Source organism: Eptatretus burgeri, chromosome 12 (assembly GCF_056783735.1).
Source record: "Eptatretus burgeri isolate ZD-2024b chromosome 12, Ebu_testis_v1, whole genome shotgun sequence".
NCBI classification, from domain to species: domain Eukaryota; kingdom Metazoa; phylum Chordata; class Myxini; order Myxiniformes; family Myxinidae; genus Eptatretus; species Eptatretus burgeri.
Window position 1 is genome coordinate 88,103,165 of NC_140972.1, and position 12,624 is coordinate 88,115,788.

At 43.9% G+C, this 12,624-nt stretch overlaps 1 protein-coding gene across 4 annotated transcripts in view; it reads right to left on the reverse strand.

Annotated features, from left to right (window-relative positions):
* CHRD (chordin) overlaps nucleotides 1-12,624 on the reverse strand; it is a 124,421-nt gene that overhangs the window by 64,910 nt on the left and 46,887 nt on the right. For all 4 annotated transcript variants that reach the window (XM_085848759.1, XM_085848758.1, XM_085848761.1 and 1 more), the window contains 2 exons: nucleotides 6,287-6,409; nucleotides 3,220-3,331 (listed from right to left, as the gene is read on the reverse strand). In XM_085848759.1, the coding sequence (XP_085704885.1) occupies nucleotides 3,220-3,331; nucleotides 6,287-6,409 (235 nt within the window). The remainder of the gene's footprint in view (nucleotides 1-3,219; nucleotides 3,332-6,286; nucleotides 6,410-12,624) is intronic.

A 12,624-nucleotide genomic window follows, 5' to 3' on the forward strand; every position in this document is an offset into this window, starting at 1 on the left:
TAAAAAAACGTTCTCTTCCACTTTTAAACATCCTATTTCTACTCTGTCCATCCTATAATTTGCCTTCAGTCAGGTTTCGTCTACTTTGAGGTTAGCTAACATCACAGCCTTACACAAATAATGGGCAAAGAAAACCATCCTTTTAACTACTCATCTATTAGCTTCGATAAGGAAAGTCATGGAACCCATCATTGCAGTTGACATCAAATCTTTCCTTTTCTCCAGCGATGTGTTCTCAAACTATGAGCTTGGCTGGTCATTCCCCCATGAACATGCTACTTTTGCTCTCCCAAAAATGGATGAAGCCCTCAATCCTAGATATAAGATCAGGGCCATCTCTCTGTACATATCTCGAGCAATTTGACACAGTCTGACTCTCCAAGCTCCCTGCTTATGGCAAACAATTTCACCTCCTCTCTTGGCTTACTGAATTCCTCCACTCTCAAAGTCAGCACATGGTGCTCAATCGGATTATGTCATCTCATCTCATCTCGCGATTGAAGCTGGAGTGCCCCAAGCTGTCCGGTTTTTCATCTTCATCAATGAGATTTCTGATTCTCTGGAAAATCCGCCTTATATTTTTCTGATGACTCCACCCTCTGCCGTAACATCCATAATCCTTCAGACAGGCAGGCAACAGCCTCTTCCCTCTGCAGACCTTAAGGGAATCAGGAGTTCCTCCAAAACTTGTTCTTTGTCTGTCAACCATGACAAATCTAATACTCTCACTCTGTCTCTCCAAAAAGACAGTCTAGAAGAATGTCCCATCTAGTTCCTTAACAAAGGAATTTAATCACTCAAACTTTTGGGCTTCACCTTCAGCCATGATGTCTCCTCTGCAAACCACATGTCCAAGTTGACCTACAAAGCCTGCTGTCGTCTGGGCTTCCTCGATTGTGCAAAGTCTTTCCTTGGCAAATATGAACTTTACCAATTTGTAAGGCCTTCGTCTGAAGCTTAATGGAGTACTGCTCTCCCCTTTGAGTGAGCAACCATGTCTTACATCTTGCATGCCTTGATGCCATCAAAACAAAGGCCTTCAAATGTATTGGAATCTTCCATGATGAAGCTGACTGTCTAGGCCTGTAACACCTGCATCACAGACATGTCAGTGACCTCTCTGTCTTCACCACCTCCTTTCTGGTCTTATACCAACTGCACTTTTTCTGTGCTCTGAAACATTCCCAACACCCACCGCCTCTCCATGTTTCTACAGGGTGCATGAAGTCTGCCAGTAGCCCACTTCTGGTGAAACACCCAGAATCTAGGCCCACTGCTCACCACCACACATTTGCTCCTCTTTTATCTCACGTGTGAAACCAACTTCTTCATTCTGTTCAATGTCATTCTTCCCTCCAGGGCTTCAAGATGGCTGCTGACCACCTCCTCAGGTCATTCCATTCCATATTCATGATCTCTTCGATCCCAAATTATCTTTATTCACCCCCACCACCTACACCCGAAGCCAACCTGCTGTTCCTTTTCAGGTTGTTGTGTTTTATCCACTCTCTCCCTCGCCCACCCTATTGGCTTTTGTTCCATTTATATATCATCCCCATTTTCCCATTAATCTTCTTGCTGTGTTGGAGCTAGTATCCAGCTTGTTCACCCCATGCGCCTTCCTCCGTATCCCCTTGCTCTCGTTATTCCCCATGTCCATTCGTCCTCCAGGTGTTCCTTCTACTCTGCTCATAGTGTTTCTGCCCTTTCCACTGTGCTCTTCCTCTTCTGTTATGTTCTCATATATCGTGTGTTTTAGCTCCTCCATGACCTTCAACTTTTATCCAAAAAGTACCAAATTATTTGAATATATATGACATTATATCCTACCCCTCAGCCTGATATATAGTATTATCCATATGACAGATAATTTTATATTTTCGAAACACCCACTCTCTTCGGGAGCATTGACAACTTGTCATCAGCGTCGTCATCGCCCCCTCCCTCTGCAAGGGGGGGAGGGGTCTTCATTTTTTTTTTTTTTGTCTTTGTGCCCATGACTTGATCCTGGGTACTACCAACATTTATGCGAAATTTGGTGGAGATCGGGCCAGTCATGTTTTTTTCTATTATTTTCAGATGTACACACACACACACACACACACACACACACACACACACACACACACACACACACACACACACACACACACACACACACACCTTATTTAATATTATAGGAACAGTCATTTCACAGTTCCTCTTCCTACTAGGACACTGACGACACCAATATCCACGAGGTGTTACCAATCGGAATTGGCTCCGATTCAATTTGAGACACAATGAGCTGCCCAATCTATTCTGGGAAAACAGAACAAGGTCAGACTATCATGTAGAGGAGATATAGAATGAAGCAGAATGTACATTCCCCTTAAAAGAAAGCATAAAAAGAAAGATCTCCAGATTGGCCTCACAAAAAAACCACTCAAAAGGAGCAACGTGATGGTGAAGTCGATTCGCAAGGTCCGCGTTTGCACCAAGATGGGATTGACGTTTCGAAATCGATGATCTCATCGGCAAGGTTAAGCAGGTGGATACGTACATAGCTATTGGAATGAGTAAGTCAGCGATGTGCTGGGGTTGTTCCTGTGAACATTATAGTGTTTCATCGTTGGTGTAGCTGTTTGTGCTGCAGATGTAATAGCTGTTAGTGGCTACATCGTATAATCTCCAATTTGAGCTAAAGATGACATCACTTGATAGCTGGATAACTATCATCCTGAATATGACTCGTTAAGTCAAAGTGTACAAGAACCATGATAGCAGACAATATTGTAAGTGGAGTACCATGGGAGGAACACGGAGAGGGATGAATGTCCCATCTCTCACTCCCAAAATTTCTGACTTACAGCATAGTTCATTTATGACACCCCATCGTGGAAAACTGTGTACATCTGGTCAATGATTTATACCAGATCATGGCAGCAGAACCCGATGCTAGACTATTCTGCAAATAATAATGCAGTAAGCACTCATGTCACGGAGGATGATCACATGCAAGTGGGACATTTTGCTGAAGACCTGTCCATTAGTACTGGAAGCATGAAAACAATCCTCCAATATAAGTTAAGTTTCCGTAAGGAATGTGTCCCTCAATTCTGACTCTCGATTAATTGTTTCCGCTTTTCCCCTCATTATGTCAGAAATAATTCGAGAAAAATACACGTATTCTGACTGAACACACTTGGGTGCAGTTCGGTACCCGTTTTGCACACTTACATCATGTAGCGCAGTGAGAATACGAGTGCTTCTCCTGTAAGTCGGATGTCTGCACGTGCAACTCCATCTCCGGTGCGACTGGATGTAGATCCCGTAAGCAGAGCCACAAACTCTGAACGTCACAATGGTGAGAGTTGACACCACAGCCATGTTTGTAATGTTCTCAATTTAGCGCATGATTTAAAATCACAGAAATCCTTTAAATGGTCATTTGATTCATAAGAAGGTGATGTGATGCAGGAATATGATTCATCAATAAACAACAAGATGTGACAAAAAAAATAATCAATGGGACCACAAAAAATAATTCAAAAAGAATCAAAATTGTTTCCCATAAGTTTTCTTTTTTCATTCAAAAATGAATAAGCAAAGCATTACAAACGAAATTACAAAAAAAACAAGTAGTAGTACATTCAAAGTACACCGCCCCCATGTCAAATAAATAAATAAATAACAAATCCTCCAGCGCGTGACATTGCCGGGACACCTCCGGCACCCGGCGATGCTGCCTTACAGCACATGGAGACGGAATTGGGAGCGGTGTACAATAATTGATTGATCAAGTGATTAATTGCATAATTAAAATAAATAAATAGTAATCGTAAAGTAATGAATTTCTCAATCAATTGCTGAATAGCAAACCCAAACCACTACTGCTTCATCCGAACCTGTAACTTTTTGAAAAGTGTCTCCTGAAAATCAAGTAATTAATTAAAAAAAAAGAATAAATAATCGATTAATTGATAATCAATAAATCAAAAACACCCTTCATAGCCAAATCACTTGTTCACTCTCATGTCCAAATATCAGCTTCCCAGCTCAAAAGGTGCCTGAGATATTGCCTAGATGAGAAAGAAAATAAATAAGGAATTAATAAATCGATAATAAGTAATTAATTAATCAAAAAAAATACCGTTTTTGCCAAAGCACATCTTTTATTTATTTATTTATTTATTTTTGTGTACTTTGTCGAGGCTCGTGTGAGAGCTAACACACAACGTACATCAAGGGGGGCATGAGACAAGAGGGGTGGGAGTGGAAAGGATAAAATAGTGGGGAACAGACATTAGATCTGTGGAAGGGAGAGGGATGGGGAGGGGTACACAGGGTAAACAATATGGACACTACAGGGACTTTTAAGAAGGAAAGCAGGGAATTTGAAGGAGGTGGGTTTGGGGTGGATTAATGGGGGTAGAAAAGATCGAGGATTTGGATGGGGGAAGATAAGAGGTGGTGGTGAACAGCTGTTTTGAAGGCCTGGAGGGAAGAATGGGATTGAATCTTCACTTTCATCCCCAAATTTCAGCTTCCTAGCTCAAAGGTTGGCTGAGCTAGCGCCCAGACAAACAAACAAATAAGAAAGAAAACAAACAAATGGAGTAAAAACTGGTTACTCCCTTCCATCGGCGCCCGACGATGACATCAAGCATTGCCTGGATATATAATTGGGAAGGAGAGGTGTACACAAACTAACCATTGATGAGCGGGAATATAAGAGTACAAGGTTAGCCTGTTTGTTCCCATCTGAACACCTGGATCATTATTCAGGAAACCCTAAGTTAAAATCCCTTGGGGAAAATCTGTGTTGAAGCGTGTATCCGTGTTAAAATAGCTAATTGTGGCATTCTCCCAAGGCCACTTCTAATAACAAAATAATAATAACATGAATGATAATAGCACAATATTAATGTTATTACAAAACAATATTATCTATATTTTACTAAAACTCTCATCTTGTGTGTGTATATATATATATATATATATATATATATATATATATATATATATATATATATATATATATATATATATATATATGTATGTATGTTCCCGAAATCCAGCCAAAACAGTACACGATAGCGCAAAAGTTTTAGGGCCACCTTACTTACTATTCTCCTGCGGTGTGCAGTATCAAGTTTCGTTAAAATCGGGCAACGAAAAAAATTATTTAAAAATCAATTCCCGATTCAGTCAAGTACTCTTCGGGAGAATTTGATCATTGCAAACAACCTCAGCAGTATAGTTCTCTGGAGCTATCTTATTATTATTATTATTTTTTTTACTTTTTTCATTATATTTTTGAAATGATTTATTTATCAACCGCTGTCACAACAGGAACCCAACGGGTTCATGGATCGTCTAGTTACTAATAATATCCCCTCTCCCCAAGGGGGTTTTTCTACTTGGACAAATGCCGTGTTAACGTGCATAAATAGCTTATCATGCCGTGTCATGGAAAACCCCTGCTGGAAGTAAAAAATATTATAAACCACGGACAGGTATGATTACCCTTTGAAACAGCTGCTACTTCTGTTTAACAAGAAACTGAAAGGGAGGAAACCCACGGTGTGTTCAGTTACCAAACAGAGAGCTAGCGCTTGCCAAGCCAGCCATTCCTTATCAATGGTTTTGAATGGAGTTCTTCCTTGAGTACTTAAGCCACTTGGTGAGCGCTCTACAAGAAACTTGGTAACTGAACACACCCCAACATTCTTGAGGCCCAACCATAAATCTACTGTAATCTATATACCACAGAGAGGAAAATAGCATGATCCTTCCTGCTGCTCCCATAGGGAGTGTGTGTTCTAGTTCATGTAAATGTGAAATGATGTCTACTAATGTCTTTATCTTGTATCTGTGATATTTCCTCCATGAGCCTTCGATCAATAATTTTTTTCTTTTTAAAAGGGACATTGAAAGAATATTAAGAAAGAAATTCCAGCTCATTGACAAATCACGTGCGGGACGGACAGTTGTACACTTCTGTATGAATCAAAAGGACATGAGTAGACAATGGACAAAACCAACGCAGCAGTACTCGTACATATGGAATTTAAACTTGAGTTTGCAGCATCAAACTCTATGGGCTCAGATGGGAACACCAACCAGGCCAAGCCAAAATGCAGTTACAGCAATATGTTTATGACATCGGGTAGAGGTTGGTGATGTAAAAGTTGGTGATTGAGAACGTGTGTGTGTGTGTGTGTGTGTGTGTGTGTGTGTGTGTGTGTGTGTGTGTGTGTGTGTGTGTGTGTGTGTGTGTGTGTGTATTCCACCCTGGTTGTACCTGTGCCGTGCCTGTGGCTCGGTATATTTTCTGCGTTGCTATATGACCGGTCATTATAACTCTTCTCCAGCTCGGATGGCGCTCCTTGGATTGGGGACAAGCGAAAGGATTTCTTGTCCAACACTTGAGGAAGGTAGTGGGAAATGGGGAGAAAACGAAAATAATGGTGAAACAGACCAATTTAAAAAAGCTCCAGAAATTTCAAAATGAAAATATTTACTTGTTTTTCACATTTCATTACTATAGCTACATTGTTTCTTGCCATTGTTGTGGTTGACCAAATTCGCAAACCACCATTCAGGTCCCTTAGGTGAGATATCTCTGTAAGTATATGTGTAGTTAGGCCCAAACCCGTTGTCTAGAGGGAATAAATGTCATTCAGTCGGGCTGCGACTCTTCAGGATAGCCGTTTTTCTTTTACTATCTTTATTTTGGACCAGACACCATTATTACCACCACCAACCACGTCTCAACAGCCGTCACACAACAACCACCAACCACAACGCCGCTTCACAACAACAACCACCAACCACAACGCCGCTTCACAACAACAACCACCAACCACAACGCCGCTTCACAACAACGACCACCAACCAAAACGCCGCTTCACAACAACAACCACCAACCACAACGCCGCTTCACCACAACCGCCACGACCTTCACCGTCACAACTCGCCACCATCGCATCCACACCATCTCGCGCCACTCGTGGGCACCGATACTGGACTCGTGCAGGGCGCGCACCGAGCAGCATATTCAAAAACATCACGGACTTTCCGCAGAAAACGGATCAAAAACGACTCACGCCCACTTTTGTTCCGTCCAATCGGCGAGCTGGGGCGAATTGGCCCCGCCTCCAGGGCGTTGGAGTGAGGACGCTATATGCAAATTCATGGATCAAAAAGCATTCACGCCCACTTTTCCTCGGTCCAATGGGGAGCCAGTTAGAGAGGTGAAGGGTCGGAGGCAAAGGGTCAAGGGTGAAAGAGCGAAGCCACGGGGCTTATATAAACGGCTGCGTTCGTCAGTAAAAGGAGTTGTGCAGAGTTCAAGAGAGTCTCGGTGGAGCTGGAAAGAAGTGGGAGAAGTCAAGAGTGAAGAGTTGGGACGAGCCAAGAGAGGAGACGGAGAGGGCGAGTAGACGGAGCTGTGGAGAGGTGACGGCGGCGAAGGCGGACGAGGGGGTGCTCGCGTCGGTGCCGGGAGCTGCAGAGGGAGAGGCCATCAACGCGACCGAGGCCGAGGAGGAGACGCTCGCCGCGGGACCCGAGACAGGGTGATATCCTCCTTCCCCCGAGCATCAGCAACCCCCTCCTGTTTCCCCCTGCGCTGAGATAGTGCGACAAAGGGGGCCCCTTTCCCACCCCCTACCAGACACTGTCCGCGAGGCCCGCGGAGTTGAGGCACCACCGCCACTTCGCGTCTCATCATCAGACGGGTAGGCCCGACCCGGTCTCGGCCCCAGGCCCGCCTCATCCTTGAGGGTGGTTCTTTTTCTTTTGTTTTGGGTACATGTGTTGTCGGCGCCGTCTGTGAAGTAAAATTGTATAAGTGTTGCCGTGTGCTTGGTAGTCGGATAGATCTGCATTGTTGCATTTGCTTTTTGTGTAATATTGCATTGTCTTCTTCTTTTACATGTGCTTTTGGTGGAATTGTATATGTGTGCTTTCCGTTCATCGCGAAATAAATGTGCTTATTGTTGAACTGTTTTCCTGCTTCGCTTCGTCTTTTCCTCTATTGAATCTCCATCTTGCTTCACGTAAAGGGTTGGTCGTGGGCTAAAACGCCCGATAATTAATCGAACCGTCGAGGCCGACGAATAACACCGCTCGGTTATCCCGATAGTACGGAACGGGTCGCTTAAAGTGGCCCGTGTCCGAAGTCGACCTGCGGCGAGGTGCGATCGCCCGGTCTACCCTCCGTGTGGGTACTTAGGTAGGTCGAATTTGGCGAGCAACCCTATCCCACGCGGGGGCCGATTGGCACGATCGCGGTGAGACCGAAAGGTCCACCCGTGACTAGTTCCCGGCGTTAGTCCGAGAGGGTCACGACTGGATTGTCCGTCCGGTGGGCGACGTGCCGCGATTCGAGTTACGTGGCCGTCAGCACGCCGGCGGGCGCGAATCCGCAACACCATTATGACTTTTGCTTCTTACAATGATGATTAATGAAAATATAATATGATTATACTTAGGCCTCCTTTTGTTTTTTGCTGCTACCTCCCACTGCAGAGAAGTGTGTGTGGATCGTCATACTCATAACAATTTGTGAGCACTTCACCCTCAAGCACTCACTGTCAACTCTAAAACAAACTGCCATCTTTAATAATATGTGACTTCCACTCTGAAGTTCCCTGTAATGATTAGCGTTACCATACGTCTGGTTTTTCCTTGACATGTCCTCCTTTTCAGTCCTTAAATCTACGTCTGGCCGGGTTTTTAAAATACCTAAAAATGTCCGGGATTTTGCAAAAATGTTTGCTTTTGCATTTTCAAAGGGATAAATTTTAAGATTTTGGATTTTTTTTCCTTTATTTAAATGGTTAAACAATTTTTGTACATTTCCTTATATGGTGATAAAATGTGGTTATGTAATGTTTTGGTACACGTCATTACACTACTGTCCAAACAAGAACAGTTTGGTACGACTCTGTACTACTCCATCGTGGCGTAATAGATGTTTTTGAACATCGACACCCACATTGAGAGCAAATAGTTTGTCCAAAAAGATCGACTTCATTTAATCAATCACCATCATGGTTCGGCTCACTACGCTCGCCTCTCCGCACATCCTTGCAGAGATTGACGTCACAGATTTGCTGTGTTCGCATGATTTACACCAATCATAATGCAAACATATATTTTCCACAAATATATTTGTAATATTGGTGATATAAAATTTATTTGAAATTTCATTTGTGATATAAGAAGGTCCAAGTGGTCTAAGGCCGAAGTCACATTTGCCACGGCGGCCGTGGGGTCTCCAAAATCTACGGCCACTAGCAATTATAGGGTGGCCGCAGTATTTCCACGGTCACACAATGTGGCAGTCACATATGTTTTTATTTTTCGGGGAGCCGCACGGCGTATTTATAAATTGTGGAGACCGAAAACGTGGGGTTGCCGTCCGGTCTTTGATTTGATGTCGCACGGTGACCTTAGGGCGTCCCTGCGGCGGCCATAGAATTTTCAAGGCAGACACAAGGTAGCCTCAAGGTGCCCGCAAGGCGACCGCAGGGGGGGGGGGGCTAAGGCGAACGTGCGGCCAGACGGACGGTAACGAGTGGGTATATATACCAGTTCTTTTTTTACTGAAATAAAAATATAACAGTTCGGAATATACCAGTACGTGGTGCCCACAGAATCCGAATTGAATTCGTTCCAGGAGGCTGTTCGGATTGCAAAAAGTTCGATTCCCAAACTATTTTCCCAATAAGAAATAATATAGTGAATTAATCCGTTCCTGGACCCAAAGAAAACCCAATTTCAAGACACTTTCAACTGAAATTCCCCATGTTTAAGGTAAAATAAGATGAGTAAATGACCTTCGGTGGCGGTGTATTGAATGTAAACTGGTACAATCGCCACATCCAAAGGTCCACACAGGCTCGAGCACCGGCCTGGGTTCCGTTCGCTCGCGCACTCTGCGAGCGCTGCCCCCAGGGCAGCTCATCAAACATGATGCCCCCAGAGCCACGATCACTTTCATCAAACGCATCGGGCTGAGGTAATCATGGACATTCCAAATTACAACCGGTTTTTCTGTAAAATTAAATCCTTGCCCTGCAGTCCGTCACACCACGTGATCGGATTGCATTTTTGTTATTAATTAAAACACAAGATGAGTAAAAAAAAAAAACAAAAAAAACAGCACAAATCAAGGTGAAAACACGAGGTAAAGTAGCGATCGACACACGAGAGATGCTTTCACGAGGACTTCCACCGACGAACTGGATGAACAAAGCGCGAAGATGCGGCTCGAACAGGTGGGGGAGACGTGTGAACAAACATGAACGCTTCGTTGTGTTCGGTTTTTTTAAAATGTCTTCGGTTTTTTGGGCAAAAATCATTTTTCATTGATAACAGACTACGGCAGTTGCACGAATAACGCAAGCCCACCGTCCGCCCAACGTACGGTCGATGTGGAACACAACTACGGCACGTCGAATTGCTACGGCAAACGTAGAAATGAAAAAAGTTATTACTCCGCGTTAGGCCTCAGTCACATTTGCTCTACGGCGAGGATACGGCGGCCGTACGCTCTCTGAATTTACAGAAACGTGCGGCGGCCGCAGAGTTTCTGAGGTGGCCCTACGCCGTTTGGTTATATTTTACAGGCCGTAGGGGTCGCCGTGGAATTATAACGCGGAGTTATAACTTTTTTCATTTCTACGTTCGCAGTAGCAATTCGACAAACCGAAAAAAAAAACTGGTTAAAAAAACAAACAAACAAAAAACATGTGACTGCTACATTGTGTGACCATGGAATTACTGCGGCCGCCCTATAATTGCTAGTGGCCATAGATTTTGGAGACCCCACGGCCGCCGTGGCAAATGCGACTTAGGCCTTATAATTCCACGGCGACCCCTACGGCCTGTAAAAGAAAGCCAAACGGCGTAGGGCCACCCTGAGGCCTCCTCAGAAACTCTGTGGCCGCGCACGTTTCTGTCAATTCAGAGGGTGTACGGCCACCGTATCCTCGCCGTAGAGCAAATGTGACTTAGGCCTAAGTGGTCAAGAGTCTAAGCTGTCTAATCTGTCTGAAGGGTATAAGAGGTCAAAATGGTGTTAAGGTCTAAGGGGTCTTCAGGGACTTATGGGGCTTTTGGGTCTTGAGGGTCTTTTTGGGTCTTCAAGTCTTTTGAGTCTTCAGGGTATTTTGGGAGTTTTGGTGACCTTTGGGGTCTTTAGGGCTTTTAGGTCTTCAGGGGTCTTTTAGGTCTTCAGGGGTCTTTTGAATCTTTGGAATCTTCTGGGTCTTCTGGGGTCTTGGGGGTATTTTGTGTCTGAAGAGTCCTCATGGTCTTACAGGGTCTTCAAAGGTCTAAGGGGCCTCAGCAGTCTAAACGGTCGAAAGATACATTCCAATAGTGTGTAAATTATAGTCACACAGCTGGACCCACGGAGGGGATGGAGGGAAGGAAGGATGGACGCACGCACGCTGAGACCGAGCTCCTTTTATGTATAGATATTCACAGAACGTCACAATTGGTGACCCTGGATGCAGAAGGACACAAAGGATACACTACGGTGGTATGCCAAAATACTGACCATTACATCCAACAAATTTGGGGCAAATTATACCTTCAGAGGAAACATTTTGTCTCCCTTTTTGTCTTTAGCATGTGCCAGAGGTCCTGGTGGTCATTCAAGGATAATTTCTTCATGATTCTCAACAAATTTCATCTGATCATTCATTTCCTTGTTTCACTCACCTTGGGCTCCATTTTGTCCCCCTTCTGTATGTATTCATTTTTGTTAGTTTCAGAGAATATCAAATCTAAGAACTGAGTGTAGCAGCACGAGGGACCAACATGAAAAGGTTATTTTGTAACATGCTCCAAACAATGTGGGCGTTGACAAACAAACAAACCTGGGACAGACATACAGTCAAGATGACGAGTGAGTCTCCAAACCAACAATCAAAGGGGAGAGGAGAAAACATCATCGAAAGCAAAACGTATAAAACACAAGTGGGAAAGGCATATAAAATGTACTTATAATAGCATATGTAATATGTAGATAGCCCGAAGCTTGCAAACCCAGAAGAGATTCTGACCTGAACAGAATATCAACTCAATTACTTGGAATCATTTCTTTGTGGACTGGCAGGATGGCCTCGAGGTGCGCATACTCACCTCTGAGCTGTCTAGCCTAGGTTTGAATCCCGATCCAGCTATAAGTTGCATATCCTGCTGTTTCACGGGCAGGGTGATTCATCAATGTGTGTGCCGTCCCTCGGATGGACAGTTCAACTGGGCATTCCGTCTGCCGGCATTAGTTGGTGGACGTTAAAGATCCCACAGTGTTCGAGCTATCGCCGGCACACCCTGACCAAATTACAAATTCCTGCCCTGACTTCCTGCGTCAGAATGGCGACCCGTCTAGAATTATAACCACAGTCAAGAAGTTGCTTTGGCAGAACCAATGTTCTGTATAGAGCATGATTCATGAAATTGTGTGCAAAGGAAAATTCTTGGAATCATTTCATCAATTTAAAAACTTTGTACATTGTCACACTTATCTGCAATCCAAACCAAATCCACTTGTATTAAGATTTGCATATATCATGAGGATAAAGGCAGACATTAACTTGATCAGTTCATGATGTCCCTTTC